This window comes from Trichomycterus rosablanca, chromosome 8 (assembly GCF_030014385.1).
Source record: "Trichomycterus rosablanca isolate fTriRos1 chromosome 8, fTriRos1.hap1, whole genome shotgun sequence".
Classification (NCBI taxonomy): Eukaryota; Metazoa; Chordata; class Actinopteri; order Siluriformes; family Trichomycteridae; genus Trichomycterus; species Trichomycterus rosablanca.
Window position 1 is genome coordinate 35948669 of NC_085995.1, and position 27895 is coordinate 35976563.

The window sequence follows — 27895 nt, forward strand, 5'->3', positions numbered from 1 at the left end:
TTTATGTTATTTATTTTAATTTGATATTTTAAGAGTAGGATGATCATGATAACGCCGCAGTGTATTTGTTTATTAAATTACAGGCAATGGAAGCATGAACTATTTTAACTTTATCTAATAACAACAGAGGTGGAAAAATAGAATAAAATCCTGAATTTTCAGTCTCTTTAAATAAAAAAAATACATTAATGGCCTGACATCCACAGCTTCAATACGCCATGAGCGCCATGAGAACATCGTTGTATAATGTTGGTATTTAGACTAATTTACTCAGTGATCTTATGAAAACACTTAATGTATAACCATAAAAGCAAATCAACTTTTCAAAAAGGTTGTGAATATATATGACACACACACACACACACACACACACACACACACATATATATATATATATATATATATATATGTGTGTGTGTGTGTGTGTGTGTGTGTGTGTGTGTGTGTGTGTGTGTGTCATATATATTCACAATATATATATATATATATATATATATATATATAATTATACATTATTTCCCATGTACACATATTCAGACAGTGCGCTTATTGAGGGTCCCTGTGTGGTAAGGAGTGAGGATGGTAAAGTAAATGAATAAAGTGCTCCACTAATCCATCCCCAGATCTGGCTCCTCCTCCTGCCTAATCCAGTCCTTTCTATTTGAACCTCCTGGCCTCCAAACCAAACAGACACACCACTAAAGGAGCTACACCTCTGTTCCTCCTCCTTCTCCTCCTTTCTCCATTCAGAGAACCTCGTTGTGACCGTCCCACTGAGCCCCTGTTTCTTTTTGCATCGTATCCTGCTCTTTATCCATCTCTGTCTTGGTCTGCTAGAAGAAGCGTCTCTCCTTTATGCTCATGGAGGCACCATTTATTCTCACCCTCAGAATTCGGCCATGAGACTCTGTTGGACTTGACTTAAGCTTTGTTGTGGATTCTCAAGCCAGACTCTCTCTGTTTCCGGTTTAGGACACCTTGTGTAAGATGACAGCGATGGGCTCAGAAGTACGTGACCTTAACACACTCCTGTCCCCTGTGCCAGCACTCCCAGCGGGGAATGGGAACTGCCCTCTGCCTGTAAGCAGTGCCCCTCAGTGGGCACCTGTACTGGACCTTCATACTGGCACCCCCTACAGCTCACTGGGCTCACACTCCTTCATTAAGCAAGAGCCCAGCTGGGGCTCAACTGACCCCCATGAGGATCCTCATTGTGGCCTTAGTGCCTTTACAGTACACTTCTCGGGACAGTTCACAGGCACCGGGGCGTGCAGGTATGGCGCATTTGGGGCACCAACACCGAACCAGACCCCTGCTAGTCAAACTAGGATGTTCAGCAATAGCCCATACCTGTCCAACTGCATGGACAGCCAGACTGGATCCAGAAACCAGGGTAAGTCTGTCATTCATACTGCATTTCTGTGTATCAGGTCTCACTACTACTTAGTCACCCTTTAATGTTTTAGCTCTTGATGGAAGACTGTATATTTCCTTTGATTGTTTTAATGATCAATAATTAAACACAATTTACAAATATCAAATATCAGATGTCATTAAGTATCAGACATGCAGTAAATACTACTTTGATGGATTAAAACCTTTAAAAACTTGCGTTAGTGACTAAATGAATGTACGAATGTATTTTAAAGTATACTCACAACTGATTTTCAGTAATAACCCAACCTTAACTTTATTACTGATGTCACTGCTCATATTTGACACTTTAAAATCACAGCTGAAGTTTAAAATAAAATAAATGAAAACTTTTAGGCACCCACGAAACGAGCTAACAAAGTTAATTTAAATAGGCCTGTAACCAAAAAACACCAATAAACCTCGTAAAGGAAAATGGTCACGTATGTCAATCTTTTAATAGCAGAAATGTCTGTATAACACCAATACTGATTTTACTCAAAATTATAACAATCTAAATTACCGGTCAGTTAAAAGCCAGTGTGAGTGATTTAGTTAAGCATTTTTTACTTCTTGATGCAGACACAGTGACATCACTGGTCCAAATTTATATGAGTTCTTCCACAGTTAAACTGCACCACTTAAAAAATGCTAATATTTTAGGGAGATAAACCTGTAATTAAACATAGAATTACCTGTTTGATTGCCATGAATTTTACTAAACAATTAAAATATAGAATATAGAACTTTTATTAGGGATGGTCGTGTCACTGCATGGTCCAGTCTAAAAGCCATGATAGAGTAATGAAATTGTGACTCTTGATGTTGTGTAGCCCTTTAATGTTTTAGTACATTAAAATGATGTTTCTGTCTTATAATGTTTATTTATAATTGATTTAATAGCTGAATTTAACTCATCTGTGCTTCATTTTTAGTAATCAAATATTACTTATCCTGACAGAAATAAAATCATTGTATTTCTTTCATGAGCTATTAACTGCATTTATTAATCGTGAAGTTGCCTAAATTATTAAAGTCATTCAGCATATGTTGGACAAACAGTATTTATATTTGGGACTTTAGACTTTTCTGCTTTAGAGAAGTTTACTTATTCATACTATATCACCAATACAAATTTCTGAATGAAAATCATCATTTCAATATGAAAATGTTACATTTTTACCGTTCTCGATAATCTCGTCAATTTAACTTTTGGCACTAACTGAAAAATGTAAGTGCAGTTTAACAATTAAGAAACTGAGATGAACTTTTGGGACAATAAATTAATCAAATTAAATTGTGACATAGTGAGAAGAAATGACACATCCAAGTATGAATGTATGACTTTATAATAAAGACTATTGAGCCTGTTGCTTTTGGTCATAGGGAGTTCAGTGTTCATATGATTATAGGAGTAGTGCAGAAAAACAACTGTTACCTCCTGACATGCTACATCCATTTCAACAGCTGGTGTTAAAATTACATACAGTAACAAAAAACCTAATTCAGTTTTTTCAGTCGTATTCAGACTTAAGTCATTAAATAGGAAGCAATCATTTAAATTGTTTATATAATAAGTTCTTATAATCTGATTAACAATATTTGTACATGATAATAAAACAGCCTGCTTCTATAATTATATATATATATATATATATATATATATATATATATATATATATATATATATATATATATATATGAATGTAATGTGTAATTATGTGTAATGTGTAATGTAATTACATATCCAAAGTAATATGCGCAGTTTTTTTGTATGGACTCACATACCATTCATAACAAAACAACACAGCTGGGGTAAATTTTACAGCAGTTTAAGATGTTTAGACATTTAAATATAGTTGATTTAAAACCACAGAAATTCTATCTACAATATTTTAGAAGCTCTTTAATCTCACAATAATCACACAATCACAGGTAACCACTCACAGATGAACAGGTATACAGCAGACAGTGGATGTTTTTGTCTTTTTTACCATTAAAGGATCATGATATCAGTGTGAGTTATAGAGAACATAAAATCCAACATGTTTACGCCAGCATGCAGAATGTGATTTATATTTTTTAAACTGCTCCTATTTTGGTCTGTAGTTGGTTTGTAGATGATAGTGAATGTATAAAATAATGAATAATATCTGATAAATGTGTTCATAAAAGTGCTTGGAAAACTGTTTGATGTGTTTGAACTTATTATAAAATTAAATATTATTAGAAACTTTCAGTTCAAAAATAAAGAAGCATATTTTAGAGATCAGAAAGCATATAACATAACATAACTAACACACTAATGTTAACTGGCTTTTACCAAACTAATTAAACTAAATGAATTAATTTGTGTTTGCAATGGACACTTATTAATTAGCATTAAGTGTATAAATAATGTGTATAAACATAAGGTTAAATAATCATTACATAGGCAAATGTTAAACGTAATAAATCTATTACATGTTAAACATAAATAATTGATAGGTAATAATACTATTATTTTTTTAAAATAAAAAAATAATTCAGAAATCTGATGTTAAAAAGAGGATCCTATTAAGCGCATAGTAGTAAATTTAGTCAAACACTGTTAATCAGCTCATATAGTAATGCAAATTGGTTTAATATAGTATTAGTGACTCACACTAATAACTCCTAACAGAATAAATGTGTTTTAGCTAGGGTGAATAAATACTGTAAACAAATCTTTTTAAACAATATTAGTAACAGCTATTTAAAGTGCTTTTATATATTAAATATAATTGAAGAATCAAGTTCTAATTGTTATAAAAGATATAGTTTATCACAGATTGACGTGATGACCAACCTTATGCACATGTTTGAGCACTTCATTAGGAACTAATAATAATTGGCCATTTTACAAGCTACACCTATACTGATAATACTGGCTGTATTGGTCACTGTCCATACAGATGGTAAACCTTGTCAACCCTCTCTATACCATCCATAAATCAATAACTGACTATATATTATTTGGGTGGTGGATTAATCTCAGAACAGAAATGACACTGACATGGTAATGATGTAGCAGTGTGTGTTTGGGATTTTTAAATACTGTTTAAACAGACTGACCTTTTTATTAGGAACAGATAATCGGTTGACACTCGTTGTAGGTGTAGAGTGAGAGACTGGAGATATTTTCCTCTAGTCATTAATAAGATCTCAACAACACTGCTACACCTAATACATTTATATCAGTACAACACACACTGCCGTATCATTGCCCTGCTAATGTCATGCAGTGCTAAGAATGATCCACCACCAAATTTATGGGGTCCATTTCTGAAAAGTAAAAAAAACCCCTTTTATAATAATTAACATTTAACGTGTCTGCAAATGACCTTAACAAATCACTAGAGCTACTCAGATACAGCTTATGTTCCCTCAGAGTGAGCTGGGTACACAACAAACAACAGTTTTAATTTATTGATTATTTATCAATTTAAAAATGCAGAATTTAGGGCTTTTTAAAGTCAGCACTGAATTGATGATTAATTATCCAGCAGGTCAAAAATGTTGTTCTTCATATTGCTTCATGGATTATGACTAAAACATCTTGCTCTGTAGCTGTTAGCTTTCAGTGTTTCAGATCGATGGTGTTGCTTCATACCAGCACAGTGTAAACATACAACATGATGTAACTTCTGGTTTGTAATATTTATTGCATTTGTGATAGTGTGATAGATTCCAGATAGTGTTACTTCAGTAAGAACAGCTTAAAAAATTGACTGTAAAAGAATCACTTCTTAACCAGAGAGTTAGTGTAAAACTTTCACATAAATAAAGGTGACATAAAGGGCAGTTGTAGCCTAGCGGTTAAAGTACTGGACTAGTAATTAAAAAGTTGCTGGTTCAAGCCCCACCACTGCCAGGTTGTCACTGTTGGGCCCTTGCGCAAGGCCCTTAACCCTCAATAGCTCAGACAGTGTCACGGTACTGTAAGTCGCTGTGGATAAAAGCGTCTGCTAAATGCTGTAAATGTAAATAAGTGATCAGATAAAATAATTTATATAAAAATCCAACAAACAAATAAAACATTTGGCTTGGAAAGCTGTACTGGACAAATTCTGTATGAACCGATTTAGTTTTTTACAATAGGGATTGAATAATGCTCATTTTGTATAATAAAGAACAATAGAATAGGTATGCAGTGTTGTGACAGGTAACTTGTAAAGCTAATGCAGCCCCTTGTTCACACACCTATGGCAAATCCAATCTCACACTTTCACACATCCAGCCCGTGGCCCATGGTGCTCCTCCTAGTCTCCGGGCCCTTCATCGGGCTCGGTGGGGTGGAAGAGGAATGGTCCTTTTTAATGAGTTTCTCTGTCCTTCTGAGGTGAAAGTGGTTGGGAGTAATTAATGAAGGCAGCGTTGATACGGCGTGATTTACGAGACCGAGGATGACCCGGGGTCACCCGAGACATGATTCTCCCTGAAACCCAGTCTCACTGCAGCGCCCTGCCTAGCGTTTGTTTGCACTCACGGCTCGTCATTCCCCTACCTAATCCGGGTCGGGAGGGACAGGGGTGATTAGGGCAACTGAGGGTTATTACCTAAGCATTAGCTACAGAGCACTTTCTTTTATCTCTGAAGCACAGCTCCGATTTTTTCACTTTTTTTTTACTTAGTAATATGTGGAATTGGACTTGAATTTGATCTCCCCTTTCTAAATTATTTTTTTTTTTTTTCATGTTGAGGATAAACGACTAATGTAACTAACTAGTAATGAAAGTAAAGACTTGCTCTTCCCACTATTTTAGTTTTAATGATGATATGGATCCACTACAGATGTTCACTTTTTATCGATTATAGAAAACAAAAAATCAAAATCACCATGGTGTCGTAGTTTAAAACTATGACCATATTTAACTGGAAAGTGTTTAAATTCAGTATTTTAGGCCAGTATTGTTGTACAGTTTTTAAAGACTTAAGTTTTCAGTCAAATTATTATGCTGTTTGTATGATTTGGGATGAAAAACATTGCATTAAATGTGTGAAAGATGCATTGTCACTAGCAAAATACTTTTTGGTGTAAAAATCTTTACTAGTATCTATTTTCCCACACCATGAGTGTTCATAAAATTTATTCTCTTCTTCCCAGGTTACAGTGCTGTTTCCTTTGATGGTGCCACAAACTACGGACACACGCCGTCCCACCACACCTCCCAGTTCCCTAACCACCCCTTCAAACATGAAGACACAATCCCACAGCAAAGCAACATGGGTAAACTCGCCTCTAAACTTCCTCTAAACTAATTTCTGTGCTTGATGTTTTCATGTTTTTTTTCCCCTTGGTCGGAAGGGTTTAACTTTGTACAAATCAGCCCAAGGTCAAGTTGCAGTAAATCAATGAGCCTATTATTTATCACGCATATACAGGTATATATATATATAACCACTGAGCTATCACTGGCCCTACAGAGCTGCGTGGGTCCAAAATATACATCTGGAAAACTATAGATCACATCTGAATATCTCAGATACTGTTTTAAACTTTAAAACTACATTTACATTCCACATTATTACTTTTACACTCTAATCACATTTACACGTTGAAGTTTTCAAATACATTATTAATTCATTATTAAATTAGAGTCATTTGAGAGAAATAAAAAAATGTATATTTATTTCTTCATGATAAAATCCAAAGAAACTGTAGGATAAGTTTTCCAGCGGTTATCAGGACAGTCTGTACACCAGTTAGATTTCAACATATCCCACAGTAAAATGGATGGTTTTGGTATTCAAATATTATTTATTCCAGACCACAAAGACTTTTACTTTTAATATCTGAAATATAGATTTTTAAATAAAACTATAAAATATTTTGAGTTTCCAGTATTCCTGACACTTTGCTGATTTGTATTAATATATTTAATAACATGTAAAACTAACTACCTGGTAAAAAGAAACTGTTATTAAAGACTGTTATAGATAATCCATAGTTTTATTTAAAAATGTATGTTTCAGATATTAAAAGTAAAAGTCTATGTAATCTGGGGAGATTATTATTTGAATGGTACTTAAACCCCAATTAAAATTTGTGTTTCTAGGGATATTTTGGCTAAATCACCCACCCTTAGGCCCAGATTCCTCATTGGTACTTTGAAAAAGGGAGCAAAAGTTTGACGTGTTTTATGGCTTCAAAGTAAGCAAGAGCGATGTTTTCATAACTGCAGAGTGTACCCGGCTGCATCTCCCCAAATCCTCCCCAAGCTCATATTCCCCCTCAAACACACTCTCTCGCTCAAGCGTTTCATTACAACAGCAAAGTTATGATACTTGAAGCATGCAGACGCGGCCTTTTTTCCACAAGACGTTCAAAGTGTCCACACAGGGATCATTCTCATTAGTTAGAGGGATAAAAGAGAAAACAGGCTTGACTTGTTAAATCAGGCATGTTTTCCTGGAGCGAGAGCTGAGAGAGGAGCGGCCTGAAGGTCTGACAGTCTTATAAGCGCTAAAGATAAAAACTCCCAGAGCGGATTGTGCTGTTGGATGAACCGTATTATTTGTTAAAAAGTTCTTCCAGACTGGGTTTTGAGCGCCTTGAATGTGTCCGTGTTTGACTTTTTAAATAAATGTGTGTGTTTGGGAAAAGGTCAGGCATTATGAGTGAGGATTTCCCAATTCTAACATCTGTGTGTTCTGTGTTTAAGGTGAGCAGCAGTATCCCGTTCCTCCTCCTGTTTACGGCTGCCACACGCCATCCGAGAGCTGCACAGGGAGCCAAGCACTGCTCCTGAGGAACCCTTACAACAGGTACAGCCACTGAAACCATAGTTCAGTAATATGTATGGTAAAGATGAGTAAGAAAGGGATGTAGTTAAATACATCATTATTACTTTGAAATTACAAATTTTACTTTATCCAGTCCTTTTTAATTCCTAGAAAACATAAAACCCTTTGAAATAAATGATTTTTTAATTTATTACTGTCAATTTTGCATTTAATACTTTATTACTTGTTCTTTAATGCTTGATAAGATTGGAAAATCCAAAGCAAGTCTAAGAGCACACCTCAATACAGAATACATCCATCAGGGTACCGGGTTCTCTCTTCTTTCTTCTCCTTTTATGTATAAAAACATTTTATATATTTGTTTAAGCATTTATAATTGGGTCATGCAAATAAATTAAACACAATAAAAAATAATCAGTTATTTAATTACAAGACTCCAATTTATTTTTATCAGTCAGTCAGTGATAATGTGGGTTTCAGCTTTACATAGTTTATTATCATGTATCACTGATTTTACACTGGGGAGCACAGTGCAGCAAATACAGTGGGTGTTGCATAGCAAGATGGGTCCTGAAGACCTCGGATCGAGCCCTGCCACTGGTTAAAAAAACACCAGTGGTGGCTTACATGATTTAAATAAATCCTCTAGAGGGAGGAGGGGGGGGGGGGGGAATCTAGAGGGAGGAGGGGGGGGAATCTAGAGGGAGGAGGGGGGGGGAATCTAGAGGGAGGAGGGGGGGAATCTAGAGGGAGGAGGGGGGGGGGAATCTAGAGGGAGGAGGGGGGGAATCTAGAGGGAGGAGGGGGGGAATCTAGAGGGAGTAGTGGGTTCCTGGCATTCTAAAACATTCCTGCCATATCAACAAATAATAGGAACACTGACGGATCCTAACATTATGCAAAGCTAGTGAGTTGAATATGAGCTATTTATGTATAATTTTCAGTCAGTATACTGGGGAGGGAGATTAATTTGAGAGTATCTAAATGCTGGGGGGATGAGTGCCCTCCATTATATATTGTGAATGTGTTTTGATTTGTGATGGACTAGTGCCCTGTTCAGAGTGTAGTCTTGCCTTAGGTATAATGTTTCTGGGTTGCTCTGGGCCCACTGGGGTCTTGACCTGGATGTAGCCATTATTGTAAATAGATGTAAAATAAATGAGAGTTTCTTTATACTGCAGAGTGAAGTTCATGACAAACAGTCTGACAGACAGCTGTGTTAAATTCATACACAATAACCCAATCTGGGACCCCCATCACCAGCACAAGGGTGAATCTGAGCACTTCCTAAAACATTTAAAAATAACAACCTCTGCTTGTTTCTCCTGCTGGTCATGCTGACTTTATACATGCCTAGTTAATGTTTATGACTGCCAAGAGGATAGCAAAGACAAGTTTTATTAGCTGCGGTTGCTGCTCTGTAAAGGTGAACTTTCTACTCTTTACCATTGTGTATGTTGCCTTCCAATGTATCACAAGTGATTTATGGGAAATCTTTAATCATGAGTTGCTGTTTGGTTTTAGCCAGCAAAAGGCTTTTGAAGCAGCACATTTTATTGTCCTCATTAAATTATGCAGTGTACATATTTTCCATGATCTCTGTTCGTAAACTCAGTCCCACTGGGATGATGTTGTTTCAGCAGTTCATGACTTGAATTTCAAAACCAGGACCTACCAAATCGCCCATAAATGTAGTAGCACTTCACTTTCAGCTCATTGACATATTGAAAAATAATAATCAATATAGATTTTTATAGCCTACGTTGTGATTTGTTTCTTGTATGGCAGTTTCGGACTTTTGTTAACCTAGTAGGGACAAACAGAAACATGAAAACTACCAACAGTTTACAGAGATTCATTCTCACTGCATGCACAGATTCTCACAGACACACTCCAAAATGTTTTAGAATGCCTTCCATTAAGACTAGAGGCTTTTACGGCTACAAAAGGAGAACAAATATAAAATAATGACCATGGTTTTTAAATGAGACGTCTAACAAACTCATGGTCAGGTGTCCGGATACTTTTGACCTCATTATGTATATTCCAGTCACTAGTTCTGTATAATTCTGTATTCAGTTGCTGCGCCATGTCAGTCTTTTAACAATAGAGGATTTTTAAATGAAATTATGTATCACCCAGTTAAATTCTGCAACCAGTCTGGTCCCAAACACATCAGTGAGAACTTTTACACATGACTGTGGATAGAAAAATAAATCATTGTTTCTAGTATGGTCCCTCTACTTAATTGCAATATTAAAGTATTTATTTAAATACAAATGTTTGACCGTTATCTTTTGGCTTCATTTTAATGTTAGATTTTTTATTTTGAATTAATATACCAAATATTATTATCCAAATTTACATTGACTTAAGTAATTTAATTGTCTTATAAAATTGAAAACTGTTAACAGTATAAATGATAAACATGAACCATTATAATAAAAAAAAATGTGATGACTTACATGATGAATACAGTTTGCTAGTAGGCCCTCTTCAACCCACTGCTATTCTATATATATGTATATCAAATTTAACTTTTTACATTTTATTGCATTTTCCGTCATGTCACGCATCCCCTCCTACAGGCGCCTCTACTGGTCAGCAGAGGCCACAATTACGCGCTTTTTCAGCCATTGTTCCACCCCCTACAGACACATAGCCAATCGTTTGTCTGTGTATGTGCCTGTCTGGCTGACAGCACAGCTGGGATTAGAAGTGGTGGGTTAATGTGTTTTACCGTTGCGTCCCCAAACTCTTTGACAAGATAAGAAGTTGAATTTTACCTCTTGGTTCATACCTTGACTTGGTCATGCTGTCATGTAAACTCGGTCTAGTCTTAATAAAGCTGGTTTTGAATACAGCCTTAGTTCGTATTATATTATATTATATTGACCTGATGAGGCATTTGAGGAGCGGTTGTGGTAGTCTTATTTTAAAAATGATTTTATTACCACTGCCCTAAACCAACCCACCAACCAACCAACCATCCTTCCAACCAACCAACCAACCAACCAACCAGCCAACCAACCAACCAACCAACCAACCATCCATCCAACCATACCACAGATAGTAGAATCCACTTGATCAAGACTGTAATAAAGTATCTAGAAAGATGTCCAGGAAAGGGCAATGATCATATTTAGTAAATATTAGGACAAAAGTAACTAAATATCAGGAGGTCGCTGGATCAAATCTTACCACCACTAACATACCACGATCTGCTAAAGACCATGAAGGTAAAAATTAGGGTTCGTACTCTTCCAGTATAAACCAGTGAAACCAAAACCCTTAATAAAGTCAAGATCTCTCACTCAAATATGTTTCTGAAAATAAACCTTTCAAGCATTTAATTAAGCATGTGTGAGATTTTGAATGATGGCACTTTACTACACTGAGGTTTGGTTTCCGGCTCACATGCAGCCGATCACTCTCGGCAGAGGTCAAGTGCTGAATAGCAAAATGTACCAGGCCAAGATAAACTGTCCCTTCAACTGCTGGCTTTCACTCTTTAACCAGACCTGAATTCTTCCCCTCTGATAACCGTCCTCTGAGGAGTTTCCTCCGTGGCCTGAGCCTGATACAACAGTTCACTTACCACCAGTTTAAAAAAGAGCTGCAGAATTCCTCAAATGCCTCTGCGGCCTTGTTTTGCTACTCTCAGGGAACAGAAAGATTCCAAACAGCAGAACTGCTTCGATAGGAAAAGCTTCCATTCGGGTCTGGCTTCGTCGGCCAGTTCCGTCTCGGCATGTTGTAATAAACAGACTCCTATCTGCTGCAGTAACTGGGATTCTTCAAATCAACATCAACATGCTATGCTGCTTTTTTCTAATCGAGTAGCCTGGTACCAACAGCGCTGTATTTACACAGCCTGGGCTGGAAGCTGCTGTTTTTAGCCGTTTCAAGGTGGTTGGAATAAAACATGTCGGGTTATCAAAACCATTGCCAAATACGGGTCGCTGTTGGTGTGGAAAGCATGAAGGAAGATATTCAAAATATAAACCATGCTGAAATGAACTCCACCCTCCTGGTCCTACTTAGAGGGATTTCATTCTGTATAGAAAACAAGATAAAGGACAGATCTTGACCGAAAGTGTTGCAATTAGGCCTGCTATCGATGCATGGTTCATATCCAAAGGGCCTTTTTGTATCAACAAGCCATGACATATTGATAACGTAATAAATACTAAAGCTTAAAGTACAAGACAGCACAGGCTGTGTTCCAATAACGAATTAAAGCCGTAGAATGTTGCTGTACTGTACCAGGTACCGGCACACACCGCACCACCTAACACACATCCTTTTGAGTGATAAAACACTGTGATGTCAAGGTCGCTGCAAATAAATCCAAACTATGCATTTGGTTAAGCACCAAGCAAAGTAACTTATGGTCCTCCAGACAACCTCTCAGTAACCTATAGTGACGTTTTACTGAGAAAGATGGTCTCATTTGATTAACTGGTCACTCTGCTGGTCTGGACATCCCTCTTGTGCATGTGTGTTTTTTGTATCCCAGGATGCCCTAATTTAAAACCTAAAACATTTTACATTTGCAAAATTCTCACTGCTTTAACATTAAACATAGCATTATTTCTATTATTTTGTATAATTTTAGGTTGGATTCACTTACAAATGTACTTAAACATGGTCTTGTGTTAGTTTGAACCCTAGCAATGACAACTTATACCAAATGGCACAGTTGGAGTGCATGGGCTGGAACCCAGTCAACACGTTGGCATCTACAATTAAGAGGTACGTCAGTTGCCATAAAGCATGTTTATTAACATTAATAAGGAGTAGTGCACATTTACACTGCTGTATTTGGCCAAAGGTATGTAACACTGCTAACCATAAGCCCTATTCCAAAACAATGAATATTCATATTAAGATGTTCCCCTCCCTAATCCTAATCATGCCCCATGGCTATAACAGCCTATGCTCTTCTGGGAAGGCTTTCTGATATTGGAACTGATATTGGACAAAAAAATTTACCTTACAAATCATCCCAAAAGTGTTAAGTAAGGTTGAAATTTGTTCAGACCTAATTTGAGTCATTCAGCTGGAAAAAGAAAAGGCCTTCACAAATTGTTATCCTAAATGTGAAAGCAAATATACACCAGTAGTCTGTGCGGCTGAAATAACTGCACTTAAAAAAGCAATGGGTGCCCAACTACCTTTGGCCAGGTAGTGTATTTTAAGATCCAGTTTGCTTATTAGTTTACATAGAGCAAAACATAGAGATAAAAAGCTCTAGATGTGACTGAGAAATGTATCTACTGTACATGTGCCATTACACTCTGTGTGTTTAAGAAAAAATCTAGAGACTTGTGCTTTGTTCAGGTCACTGCTCAAATCTTTGGTGTTAATAAAATTTGACAGGCCCTGTTAAACACCACCCCTGGTTCCTGTAAATAATTACTCAAAAATGTGTGTAACTTTCTTTCTTTCTCTTATAGGGTTTCTTTCTCTCAAAAGTTCAGCCATGTTTCAGTCTTACTCCTTTATTTTTCTTGGAAAACACATATGTAGAAAATAATAGTACCATAGAAAAAAAGGATTATTAATTAAATGCATTAAAATTGTTATAATAATTATTATTATTTCTATTAATATCAATTAGTTAATATATATATATATATATATATATATATATATATATATATATATATATATATATATATTATATATATATATATATATATATTATATATATATATATATTATATTAATTATATATACATATATATATATAATTAATATAATAATAATAATAATGTATAATTATATATTAAATATTAATAATATAAGATACTACTACTAATAATAATATATTATATATAAATAATTAATAATATATTATTAGTTATTATTGATAATATGAGTGCTCATGTCTATAACAATCTAGCCCACCACACACAGACATAGACATAATGTCTACACAGACATTACAGATTATGTCTGAGGGAGAATGATGAAAATTAAACAAAATGAAAATAATCATTGTTATTATTATTGTTTTATTTTATTTTATAGTTTTTAATTAAATCATTAGGCCTTGTGCCAATCGGATGGAAAAAAAACATATTTATAATAGACGGGAACAACATAAGAATGAACAATCTAACAAAAAAACTACTTTACTGCCAGAAGCTGCCGCTGTAAAGGATCTTTCACCTGCTAAACATAAGAAGTATGTATGTGAGGTACAAGCCAGGTCCAGTGTGTGTTTCCAATTTTAAAATGATTAAAATAGCAAGTTGCAAATACAGATAAGTGCTGCAGTATTTCCATTTCAGGATTATTATTTAAAGGCATTTAAATATTAATATAAATAATAAATAATTCTGGTACAGACAGAGTAATTTTTAACTCTTGGGCATTACAAAAAACTACAAAATGTTTATCTGTTTATTTCTTAATTAAAATAAATGCATTAATTTAACTAACATAACACATTCTTTCAACACATCTGCATGCAGGACTGTTTTTAAACACACATGCCAAATTAGTTATGTCTATATATGCTATCTACACATGGTTTAAAATAATGGTTATATACTCAATATATCCATCTATGTCCATATCGAGTATATCACCATTATTTTGGACATGTGGAAAAGATGATGATGATGAAGGTGGTGATACTCAATATGCTGAAGTTACCTCATACTAGTCGCGGTGGGTCAGATTCATTGGGCGAAAAAAATGATGAACTAAATAATACAAATATATGAAGCACATATGAGAGGTTGAGGTGCACACGGTTCTTCACTACCTATACAGGTTGATTCTTTTATAAAAGAGTATTTTTATACTGGACAATTTGCCAAACTGCACATCACATCAATAAAGCTGTCATCTAAAATACCAAATGTTGCATAGTCACCCCACTTCTCCACTTTTTATTCACAAACTCAGTGCTATTGGTGCTGAATGTGTGCACTCTGTTTTGTCTGGACCGGGAGTGATATCCGGCTATATATTTTCTCCTGTGGCACCGTAGCCTTGAGCGGGCCGAGAGCAGACCCGTAGGGAGGAAGCAAGAATACTGGGGGAGTAGTGGATGTGCATCACTGCACAATGGGACAGGCCTTTCTCCTGTGGGATGCGGAGAATCCACAGCCCCCATCCTGCCTGGTAAAAAAAAATCAGACGCCCTAGCTTGTCCCCAGAGATCGGATATGCAAGTGCTATCTGAGCGCTTCTGTCCAAAGATGATCTCAACCTACATCCATCCATCTGTCCATCCCCTGGAAGGCTGTGTGTGGACTTACAGGCAGGCTGCTCTGTTTAAATTGGTGAATGAATGAACTGTGAGGAGATTTATCACAGGATGCCATTTGCGTTGTCTGTCAGTCTGGCTGGCTGCATATAGACAGACAAAGAAAATGTTATAGTTATTCTACTGATTAGCCTCACTGTACAGAATGTGTCCACCTTTAAATACATCTGAAGACGTGCCAAAGGAAAACCAAAGTTATTTTAGGCAGTAAGAAATGAATCACATTTCTCATTAGCTTTTACTACATTATATTGATAATAAATACTAGTATCAGCAACAAAGGTTCATGATAATATATTGTAGATTCAGCAGTACGCTGGATGCATCATCTGCTTAGTCAAAAAATAGAAATAAATAAAAGACCACAAGTAACTCTGTTATGAACAGCTGTGCAAAATATATATGAATCAGCTGTTTTAGTGACTTCACAAGGACAGACAGCTTCATCACTGTGGTGGAGCCTGTCCGCAAAACAAATCAAAATAATCAAGGTAGCATTCATAAAGATAGCATAAAGTAAAATAAGCACAAAAGTACTAGAGCCACACAGCCCAGGTCAGGGAATCAATCTAAATGTTTGTCAGAGGTCAGTGGATGTTAATAGATTAACCATATCCAAGGTATTAAATTTTTGCAAGAAAGAGTTGCAGTAATACAATGCGACAAAAAAACAAAATATTAAAGAAGATTTTTAAGTACATCTTTTTGTCCTAATTTCCAAACAAATGGGTAACAGATTAAACAAAGCCACATAATACAATGCCCACTGTAAAATATGATGGTGGTAGCATAAAATTATGCTGTGATATATGCTGTTAAGGGAATACATTTTGCCAGGTATGGAAGTAACATCAGCACTGATTGTGAGCAATGAATTCTGCCCATGTCGTCCCAAAATCTTAAACTGGGGAAAAAGTTTGTCTTTTAGCAAGACAAATTCTTGAGCAAAGCAAGACTGAAATGATTTAAAATGTGGAATATGAGTGTGTCTGAGTGGAAATGCTATTATCATTATTAAGAATAGTATGCATAGCATGCCATAGACTTTCAAATGTAACATCTTGGGGCAGCTAAACATGCCTGTAGAGGGGCACCTACTCATCCATTCTTCATACACAGCCTCAAAAAATTACACTGCTAGAACCCTTCAGGTATAAATCCATGTAGTATGGGATTTGAAACAGTGCAGCGCTAGGAAACGTTTGGGCTGAGCCAGAGGAAACTTTTGCAAATCCAGGGTCAAAGAAAGGGCCTGCGTACTGCGGTTCAGGTATAAATTCCGGAGAGCAGGAGGCCCTGGGTTCCCCATTCATCTGTCTAAGCGGCCCTACTTTGGATTGTTGAGGTGAATATATTGCACTTCGGAGCAGAGAGCAATTTGCCCCGACGTCAGGACAAGTTATAGAGATGAGCTTCAATGTTTTATAGCCAGTCGTGCCCTATATATGTCATCTAAAACCCCACACATAATGCACAGCCAGCAGCAAGAATGCCTGCTATTCACACAGCTTCATGAGGGGAAAATAATAGTGTGTAGAAAATGCTTTGGCAGGTGACACTACATGATACAAGAAAAATTTGAACACCAACATACCTTGGTTTATCGACTACATTTAGAGTAACTGTTGTGTACATTTATTTCTTTTTACTAAAAAGTGAATGATTTGTTCCTCTTTCATGTAGTCATCCTAGCAGTTATGAGAATGACCCAAGCATGATGTACAGCTGCAGCGCCCAGTACCGAATACACACCCATGGAGTCTTCAGAGGAATTCAGGTCAGTACTGGTCACACACACTGCAGTACTTAATATACTTTCATCCAAAGCACCTTAAAATTAAAACCATTTACATTCCAAATGACCTGTAAGATTTTGGGCTTGAACCAGAGACATTCAGATTACTATTCCAGTACTCTGACCACTAAACTACCACCACCTTATCATGCACCAACCAGGTACAGACATCATGATTAACCAAGAAACCCCCCACCTTTTAAATACAAACAGAAGGTGGATTGGCTGTTTTAAATTCCTCCCAAGTGTAATTGAATAAGTTGCTGGGTAAGTATGTGATGCATCGCAATAGATTGGTACTCTGTCCTGATGACACTGTACACAGTCAAGCAAGCTTAGAGACTGCTGTGCAAAAAAGCTTGTGTTCCAAAACCAGCCCCTTAAAACTCAAATGAACTTTGATGCTGATCACACAGATAAAACAAAAGTAGGGGAAGATGCTTCCGGTATTGCTGGACAGACTTCAAGCCCATGACGATGTAAAGCTTGTTTGACTGTAGACAGTGTCACTCATGTTAAAACAGCTTCTAACTAATGACCTACTTTTTCTGGACAGTAATGTGAATAAGTGCAAGTAAACTACACTTATTTATATGAGCACAGAAAAATCAGCAGCTATAGTCCATAATTAATCGGCCAAAAATATGTGGACTAATTATGGTCCACACATTTTTGGCCTATTAATAGATTGTATAGTTTGAATTTTTGGCAATGCCTTGGTGAAGGCCATTTCCTGTCCATAAAGACATAGTCGGCAAGTACGGTATGGAGGAAATACATTGGCGTGCCCAAAACCCTAACCTAAACCCCACTCAACATCTTTAGAAACTGTTGGAATGTAATTTGCGAGCCAGGTTATTTCATCTAACAACAATGCCTGACCGTACAATGGGCAAGAACTCCCACAGACACACCTCAAAATGTTATAAAAAGCCCTTTCAGAGGATTGGTTGTTATAAAAAAATGCAGGTTGTTACAGGCACAGAGTAAAAGTATAAGTGAGTGAGTTGTGGACTTATGATGGGATGTCCAGCAGGCTGTTGGTCAGGTATCCAGATACTTTTTTTTTGCCATATAGTGTTCATATCCCTGACAAGTCTATGTAAACTTTTGACTTTTACTCTACGGTAAAATGGCTTTTTTGCGATCTAATTTAATCTTAATGTGTCCAATTTTGACAGCGCTGGCAAGTTTCGTTACTCTGTGTTTTCCCCTTTGTGCTAATACAAGGTCAGTTTCAGGGCAAGGCCGTGTGGATAAGTTCACAGAAGACACACAAACACACAAGAAGCACACACACACACAGACACACACACATTCACATACTGTACGAAGTGTTCACTCACACTCTGTAATCCCACATGATTCATACACCACAGTAACAGCGCTGCAGAGTAACGTAGAGCAGAGCGAGGGGTGATAAAGCAGACCCGCATGAGCTCGTAAGTGAAAGAAGCAGCAAATAAATAACAATAAAGCAAGAGGAAAAGCTCTGACGCAATGAACGGGCTATGTGAGAGGAAGCAGGAGGCTGCCAGAACATTTGAGACGCTTAAAAAGCATTTTAGGATGAAAAGCGAAGAGAAATCGTTTTCAAGACAATCCATTAGCAATGAAGCTACAGTTACCATTTGCCAGCGTGCGCTAATAAATCACTCGGTCTTAATTAATGTCTGTCAGTGGTCTTTAAGCACTGCTAGTGGAGATTCTCCAGAGCTAGCTTCTCATTTAAACAAGAAAAACAATGTTTCAGAAAGCATTAAGCCGGTCAGCTTGAACTTAAGGCATACTACTTTAAGTATGCTATGTGAATTAATCACTCCGCTCATGCAGTAATAATGATAAATATTATTAATTACTCAATATAAAATAGGCTGTGTCAGCATGTACTTGACTGACCTTAGCATACAGACTATAAAATCATTGCTTGCTAGCACAATAGCCGTGTTAGAGACCGTGGCATTGACCGCGGAGTTATCATTCCCATGGGTTCAATAGATAAGTCTGGCAGCACAGCCATAAAACACTTTAGTAATTTACTTATCAATAGCATTAACCACACATTCATTAGCACACCAGTGTACGGAAAGCTCCATTATGCTAAGCGATAGCTAATTAAGAGCAGATGGGCCCTAACGGTGAGCAAATGAGGGGTGGGGGAGGGCAGCACTGGGATAAGGTCGGCCTAACTTCCGTGACTAACAGCTCCCATTTGGTGCCTAAATCAGCAGCCATGGGTGAATCCCAGTGATCATTTCACAGCTAATTCCACAATAATGAGGTCTTGGTGGGTTTTTTTTTATAAGCGCTATGAAACAACAGCAAAGGTTAAAAGTATATTATGGGGTTAGTAGTTTCCAAGGGCAATCACATTTTCCTGCTGTAATGGAGGTGGCTCAGTGGTGGTGGCAGTGGTGTAGGTACTGGACTGTTAATAGAAAGGTTAAGTGTTCAAAAAGCAACCATAGCCAAACTGCCACTGTTGGGTTTCTCAGCAATGCCTCTAACCTGTAGTTGCTTGGACAGCATTTCTATAATTCACTTTGAACACTTTGAATTCACGGCCATTTGCAGTTAATATAACTGGCGGACAGGATGTTTATTTGTTTGTTCATTAGGATTTTAACGCCATGTTTTACACTTTTGGTTACATTCATGACAGGAAACGGTAGTTACTCATTACACAAGGTTATATCGTACGCAGTCATGGACAATTTTGTGTCTCCAATTCACCTCACTTGCATGTCTTTGGACTGTGGGAGGAAACCGGAGCACCCGGAGTAAACCCACGAATACACAGGGAGAACATGCAAACTCCACACAGAAAGGACCTGGACCGCCCCACCTGGGGATCGAACCCAGGACCTTTGACAGACAGGATGTAAACAACAACAAAGAGTCCAGCCCAGTCTTACAACCATACAAAACTGCTGGTTTAATTGTACTGATTTCATTGTATTGTTCTGTTTCATTGTATTTTCACTTGTAGTCTCACGGTTGGACTACTGCAACTCCCTCCGGGCAGGTGCTCTCATGTCCACTATTAAACTCTTGCAGCTCATTCAAAATGCAGCTGCCCGTCTGGTTTTTAACCAACCTAAACACTGCCACATCACCCTACTGCTGCGTTCTCTTTACTGGCATCCTGCACGCACTCAGTTTAAAACACTAATGCTCGCCTACAAAGCCAAAAATGGACCAGCCCCAAGCTACCTTCGTGGTCTTATAAAACCCCGCTCTGTACCACGCAACCTCCAAGCCACTGGTCTCGCTCAATTTGATCCTCCACCCAGGACTCAAGGAAGACAAGCATCAAGGCTCTTCTCTGTCCGAACATCTGAGTCTCTTGCTGTCTTTAAAAAACGATTAAAAACCTTCATCACCTCTTTACTAAACACTTAAGCTGACTTGTACTTACTTACTAACACTCACTAATACTAATTAATTTCTTGAAAAAAAAATTGGTTCTAGTTAGTTTTAGTAGATCTGTGTTCTTGGACCATTGTTACTTAAACTAGAGTAAGGTAATGTTCACTATGGAAGCACTTCTGTATGTCGCTCTGGATAAGAGCGTCTGCTAAATGCCGAAAATGTTAATGTATTTACTTTACATCCCCATGTATTTGGAGACTCTGGACAGGTCACCAGTCCATCACAGGCGGCACATACACACACTTATGGCACTTTTGGCAGGTCTTTGGACTGTGGGAGGAAACTGGCACACCGGGAGGAAACCCACATGGACATGGGGAGAACACAGAAAGCACCCAGGCCGCCCATCCGAGGAATCATACACAGGCCCTTCTTGCTGCCATGTCACCCTTATTTGAAATCCTAGGAACAATAAACTATAGTTAATTTAATCTTTATATGTATGATTATCTGCTACCTGCTATTAGATGTTGATTCCTAACTCAAATTTTTTTCCATTATAGGATGTGAGACGGGTGCCAGGCATTGCTCCTGCCATTGTGCGCTCATCCGAAACCAACGAAAAGCGGCCGTTCATGTGTGCCTACCCCGGCTGTAACAAGCGCTACTTCAAACTCTCTCACTTACAGATGCACAGTCGCAAACACACAGGTACAGAAAGCTCCAGAACGATATATATGGTTGTCATAAAGTTTACAAAAGCTTATCAGCAGAGAAAATACTGTGCAGGTTCATAGCCTGTTACGGGTACTGAGACTGTTCTGTAAAGCAGATGTATTTACTCTCACACTGGGAATGTATTTAAGACATTTAAGTACATAGATTCAACTAGCAACCAGAGGCAAGCACAGTGTAAGTACGTAGCCCTTAAATATCTAATACCTAAATACTAAATACCTAAATATCTAACTTACACTGATCAGCCATAACATTAAGACCATCTCTTTGTTTTTACACTCACTGTCCATTTTATCAGCTCCATTTACCATATAGAGGCACTTTGTAGTTCTACAATTACTGACTGTAGTCCATCTGTTTCTCTACATACTTTTTTAGCCTGCTTTTACCCTGTTCTTCAATGGTCAGGACCCCCACAGGACCACCACAGAGCAGGTATTATTTGGGTGGTGGATCATTCTCAGCACTGCAGTGACACTGACATGGTGGTGTGTTAGTGTGTGTTGTGCTGGTATGAGTGGATCAGACACAGCAGCGCTGCTGGAGTTTTTAAATACCGTGTCCACTCATTAGACATTACCTATATTAGACACTCCTACCTCGTTGCTCCACCTTGTAGATGTAAAGTCAGAGACGATCACTCATCTATTGCTGCTGTTTGAGTTGGTCATCTTCTAGGCCTTCATCAGTGGTCACAGGACACTGCCTATGGGGCGCTGTTGGCTGGATATATTTGGTTGGTGGACTGTTCTCAGTCCAGCAGTGACACTGAGGTGTTTAAAAACTCCATCAGCGCTGCTGTGTCTGATCCACTCATACCAGCACAACACACATTAACACACCACCACCATGTCAGTGTCACTGCAGTGCTGAGAATGATCCACCGCCTAAATAATACCTGCTCTGTGGTGGTCCTGTGGAGGTCCTGACCATTGAAGAACAGGGTGAAAGGGGGCTAACAAAGTATGCAGAGAAACAGATAGACTACAGTCAGTAATTGTAGAACTACAAAGTACTTCTATATGGTAAGTGGAGCTGATAAAATGGACAGTGAGTGTAGAAACAAGGAGGTGGTTTTAATGTTATGGCTGATCGGTGTACATCTTTAGGTTACAGTAAATTTTAGTACTTAAGACTTACACTATATGGACAAAAGTATTGTGTTTCAGCCACAACAGTTGCTAACAGGAATAATAAATCAGTTATATAAAGGATATGATATGCGTACAACTTCACATCAACAGTTTAGGGAAGGTCCTTTCCTATTTCAGCACAACTGTGCACAGAGCCCTGATCTCACTCAACTGCTTTGAAATGAACAGGAACATCAATTAACATGTTGTGGACCAACATCAGCGCCCAGACATACAAATGCTCTTTTGACTGATTGGGCACAAATTCCTATAAACATACTTCATCACTCTAGGTCACTCTATTTTAATACCATCTGTTTTTAAAGTGGGATGTCCAACAAGCTCATGGTCAGTTTTATCTGAGGTTTTAAAACAAATACTGTGATGGTGTTGCAGGTGAAAAGCCCTACCAGTGTGACTTCACAGACTGCGGCCGGCGATTTTCCCGATCTGATCAGCTAAAGAGGCATCAGAGAAGACACACAGGTTTGCTTCGTTCATCCTCATGCATCCAGTCTTCTGTTTCCTTCTTCTCAATTAGAAATCTTCTGACCTTTGTTACATTTAATACCACAGAATACATGCTAGACAACATAATTCTCCAGAATCAGGATTATGTCTAAGCATCCATGACAAGCAGATTGCACACTGTACTTTTTACAGTTTGGTTTACATTATAATTGAGCCATTAGTGTTAATACAGATGTGTAGTGATGTACTAACCTGCCTACATTAACGTCACCTAATATAGTGCAGAATGGTGACAGAACACATTGAGTTGTCAGTGTAGATGTTTATAAAAAGGTCATGAAGGGTGAGAATGGCTATGAGAACGTGTCCGAGATAAAGATAAATATGATTTTCTAGTTTACGGCCTTTTAGTGAAAGTGTTGGAGATGTAGCGAGCTAACTGGACACGCTCTCACATCATCCATCCACTCTTAGATATATATACAATGCTCCTGTGCAAATCTGCTTCCTCTTAGAAGAGATTCCCTCCTGGCCTCTACTGTAGCCTCTACCTTCTCTCTTTGTGTGTGTGTGTGTGTTTGTGTGTGTGTGCATCTGTGTGTATGCGTGTAGGTGTTAAACCTTTCCAGTGTGAGACATGTCAGAGAAAGTTCTCACGGTCAGACCATCTTAAGACGCACACCCGGACTCATACAGGTAAAACAAGTGCGTAAAACTTTTATTTTTTTCACACCTATCCTCTTCTTTCAATCTATGAGGTCGCATTATTAAAGAGGCTTTAAATTATTAATAATCAATATTGAGTAAAAAATGCTAAACGCCAGCTTTTTTCAGCTTAATTTGTTTCTACACTCACTGTCCATTTTATCAGCTCCACTTACCATATAGAGGCACTTTGTAGTTCTACAATTACTGACTGTAGTCCATCTGTTTCTCTGCATGCTTTGTTAGCCCCCTTTCATGCTGTTCTTCAATGGCCAGGACCCCCACAGGACCACCACAGAGCAGGTATTATTTGGGTGGTGGATCATTCTCAGCACTGCAGTGACACTGACTTGGTGGTGGTGTGTTAGTGTGTGTTGTGCTGGTATGAGTGGATAAGACACAGCAGCGCTGATGGAGTTTTTAAGTGCAGTGCTGAGAATGATCCACTACCTAAATAATACCTGCTCTGTGGTGGTCCTGACCATTGAAGAACAGGGTGAAAGCAGGCTAAAAAGGTATGTAGAGAAACAGATGGACTACAGTCAGTAATTGTAGAACTACAAAGTACTTCTATTTGGTAAGTGGAACTGATCAAATGGACAGTGAGTGTAGAAACAAGGAGGTGGTTTTAATGTTATGGCTGATCGGTGTAACTCATGCATCTGTCTTGTAGGCGGAACCTGATAGTCAAGATTTTTGACATTGTAATGATAAATAAAGCTAAATCTGGTTTATTCATTGGTAATGCGTAAATTCCATCAGTACTAAAGATGATAAGCTAAAAATCCACATTTTTAAAAAAGTCTGTGGTACTCCGCATGTACTCAGCATGGTGGAAAGTGAAAATTCAGAAAAAAGGGGTTGAATGCATTTTGGGTACAGATGCTGAAGATTTGGTTGAAAACGCTGGCGTATTCCATTAGAATTTTCGATTTAGAAACAGTCGTCCTAGATCTCAGATTCTCAGATCTGCACCTTTAATCTAATCTGCTCTTCTCCACTCTTCTTCATCCTCAGGTGAAAAGCCCTTTAACTGCAGGTGGCCAAACTGCCAGAAGAAGTTTGCCAGATCTGATGAGCTAGTCCGGCACCACAACATGCACCAGAGGAATCTGACCAAACTGCAGCTGACCATCTGAAGAAGCTAACTGCTGCCATGCAAACGTCATCTGCTGTCACATGGGATAATTTCCAGTTCTGCGTGTCTCAGCTCTGCATGTTTGACTCTAACCAAAGATATACACATTTGGGCCCTAGATAGCTGATGACCATGTCAGCTCACTGTACTATTCCTTACTTTTCACAATGCAAATGGGTGTCTATAGAAATAATGTAAAGGTGTTTTCAAATGTAGGAATGTGTCTTGATTTCATGCACAAATGGCAGTTTAAGCCCATTTAGCATTTAGCTATCCACATTAGCTTTCTAGATCAGCCTATTTAAATGATATAGTTCAATTACACGTCATTTTTTTAATGCATTTTCTCCCATTTTCCTCCCGATTTAGCGTAGTCAATCTGTCTTCCGCTGCTGAGGGATGCCCGATTGCATCCGAGGACAGCATGTCGCTGTACACGCCTCTTCCAACAAATGCACAGCCTTCCTCTTCTTTCCCCTGCATTCCGCAAATCAGGGTCCTTACACAGCATATGAAGATCCCACCCCACACATAGTCCGGCCCCCACCCTGCAGATACGGTGGCCAATTAGTATCTGCTACAGGCACTGCCAATTATGTCGGCCAGATGGCGCCCAGCCGGCCGGTTGCAAAGCCGAGTTTCGAACCGTTCAGAATCTCGGTGCTGGTGTGCTAGCAGAATATCCCGCTGCGCCACCTGGGTGCCTGGACAACAGTCTCTTTATGTTGTCCAGAGATTGTGGATGTCTAATATAATAAAGTAAATGCCTCGTTAACATGCTATATTTAAACAGCCAGACTATCAAAGTCTTGCCTACTTACTTCTTTTCATAATACATATGCAATGAACAGAATCCAGTTTAAGGTAATGGCTGCAGTCCAATCCAAAGCGATAATTTCTACTAAGGGCACTTTGAAGTGTGTCCACTCACAGCAGCAGATTCAAAGTAAGGAAAACTGTTTACTGTATAGGGCTCGTTGCTACGGTCATTCTTGATAAGGAGGACTGATAAGGCTTTAGACTCCGAGAGATCTTTGCTGTGTTTTCTGTCTGAATAAAATATGATCATAGCAACCAGCTTGTTTACCTCTGAAAACAGTTAGATGTTAAGTTTATAAACTTAAATATTGATCAATCCATTTTATATGCTTTTGAAAATAAGCTTTAAATCTAAGATTGGAAGTGTGTTGGCTGTTATTCTCATTTCATTTGAGGCCCACAGTTTCCTTACTACAGAGGTTGTACCTTTTAAAGGGATTAATGCATAGTGATAATCCTTTAGAATGGACCAAAGCAATTGCAAACAACTAAGAAATAGTATCACAAGAGTGTTCAGGTGTAAGGTACACTTTCTAACAAAGCTTTGTAAACATGTTGCTGATTTCAATAACAAGTATTTATGCACAATCATTTTGTATGAAGGTACTCTGGGTGGGTTAAACTACAAATTGTAATGCATCACCCCCTTTCCCCAAAGTTCCCCACATCACATCAGATCAGATCTCAGAAAGCAGATCACCAATCACCCGAACACACAGTTGTACAAAAGTATAAAAAAATGATGGTCAGATGTAACTCAAGAACAGCAACCCAGGTATCAAGCATTGCTGTTGGTTTAGAAGGTGTCAAACAAAAAGATAGCCCCGTTCCAAAATCAGCACCTTGAAATCTGACAGAAATTTATTTGTCTCACAGACAAATAAAAAAAAAAACAGGAACCGGGAAATGCAGGATATAAACTCTTTAGCTTCAGTTTCAGTTGCTTTATGTTTTTATTCAATGCACATCAACGTATTACTATAGATTGTATGTAGATATTATGCAGATAATGCAAAATGGCTTTTTGATGTAGGTCATTGGTGGATGTTTATCTGAACTATATGCAACACTGGAGCTGATTCTGTCTTCTATCTGGGTCCATATTGTGTATATCTATGGTTCTAATGTATCTAATATAACTCATGAAGAACTTGATATTCAGTTGATGAGACAGCAATAATATAATGCAAGACATGCCGTGGCGGTGAGTGCTGCCTGCCGTGTCTCTGGGGGGACTGGAGTTTGACCTCTGACCTGCTCACACTGTTACATGTAGTAGCATTAAGACCAGAACTGATCTCAGAACTGAACTTCTACCAGCTGGGGCATCTGCTTTGTGAATGATCATTGTGTTGGTTTGGTCAGTTGAAGTATTCTAGAAAGGGCACAAAGTGGGACATTTAGTACTCAAACAATTCAGCGCTAAAACAATTCAGTACTGGCACTGTTATGGGATCCCGTGAGGATCTAATGTGACCCTGTGTAAATGCCAGTGCTGATGTATAATAATAATGCATGGTATATTTACTGTAGTAGCTCTTAGAGATTTTTGAACTAATTTATTACTTTCCTTTGTAAATTTAAACCTTTCAAGCATTTGCTTACACCCACATATTCAGCATCCCATTATAGTGTGTTCCACTTCAGACCTGAATCATAATGTATACAAGGACCAGTCGTGATGGTATAATACAAACGTCTATTCTGTGCTGTTAGTGAACCCCCAAACGCCATCAGACATCAGCAGTTATATTGTAAGTAAGTCACACTGGCTATGTGACAAGATTTCTGGTCTAGTTGTAAATATTCCTGGAACAAAAAATAATGGGATTTTTTAAACAATTTTAGGGAAAATGTGACTCACATTAACAAAGACAGAAAATGTGAAGCTACATAAATGGGATTGTTTTTTATTTCTAAACTGTGTGTTTTTCTGTATCATATAAATATATGCAGTATGTTATTGATAATCCTTTTTTATAATTAAACTTGACAACAGCAATACTGAGTGGTTGTAAATATTTTTAGATGTATCCGTGTGGTGCAGTAATTCCCGAACTGTGTACAGGTACCACTGATGTTACTTGAAGCTCCCAAAAGTGGTACTCCAGATGATCTTGGAAAACATTCAGTGTGGAATAAATCACTGTAAAATAATATTGAAATGATAGAAATTTGTTCAAAAACAAGATGTTTTAATATTTCTACTCTAATACAATGTTTGTTTATTGTTTAATAAAACATTTTGTAGATTTTATGTA

General features: G+C 37.8%; 1 protein-coding gene across 2 annotated transcripts; it reads left to right on the forward strand.

The window, feature by feature from the left end:
* Nucleotides 1–750: 750 nt before the first annotated feature.
* Nucleotides 751–27895, forward strand: wt1a (WT1 transcription factor a). 2 transcript variants are annotated; one of them, XM_063000134.1, is made up of 9 exons: nt 751–1393; nt 6539–6661; nt 8097–8199; nt 12841–12933; nt 17147–17240; nt 21194–21341; nt 22898–22987; nt 23585–23677; nt 24695–27895. In XM_063000134.1, exons 1-9 carry the CDS (start codon nt 988–990, stop codon nt 24814–24816), a joined length of 1272 nt encoding a protein of 423 aa, XP_062856204.1. In that variant the 5' UTR covers nt 751–987; the 3' UTR covers nt 24817–27895. The 2 variants fall into 2 exon arrangements, with proteins under 2 accessions (XP_062856204.1, XP_062856205.1); XM_063000135.1 differs by having other exon boundaries at nt 23585–23668.

Excerpts from the sequence above, each read along its gene's own strand:
- wt1a (XM_063000134.1), top strand. The coding sequence starts at position 988 with ATGACAGCGATGGGCTCAGAAGTACGTGACCTTAACACACTCCTGTCC. Across the intron at positions 6,662-8,096 it reads CCCACAGCAAAGCAACATGG|GTGAGCAGCAGTATCCCGTT; the intron begins GTAAACTCGCCT and ends TCTGTGTTTAAG. Across the intron at positions 21,342-22,897 it reads GCACAGTCGCAAACACACAG|GTGAAAAGCCCTACCAGTGT; the intron begins GTACAGAAAGCT and ends ATGGTGTTGCAG.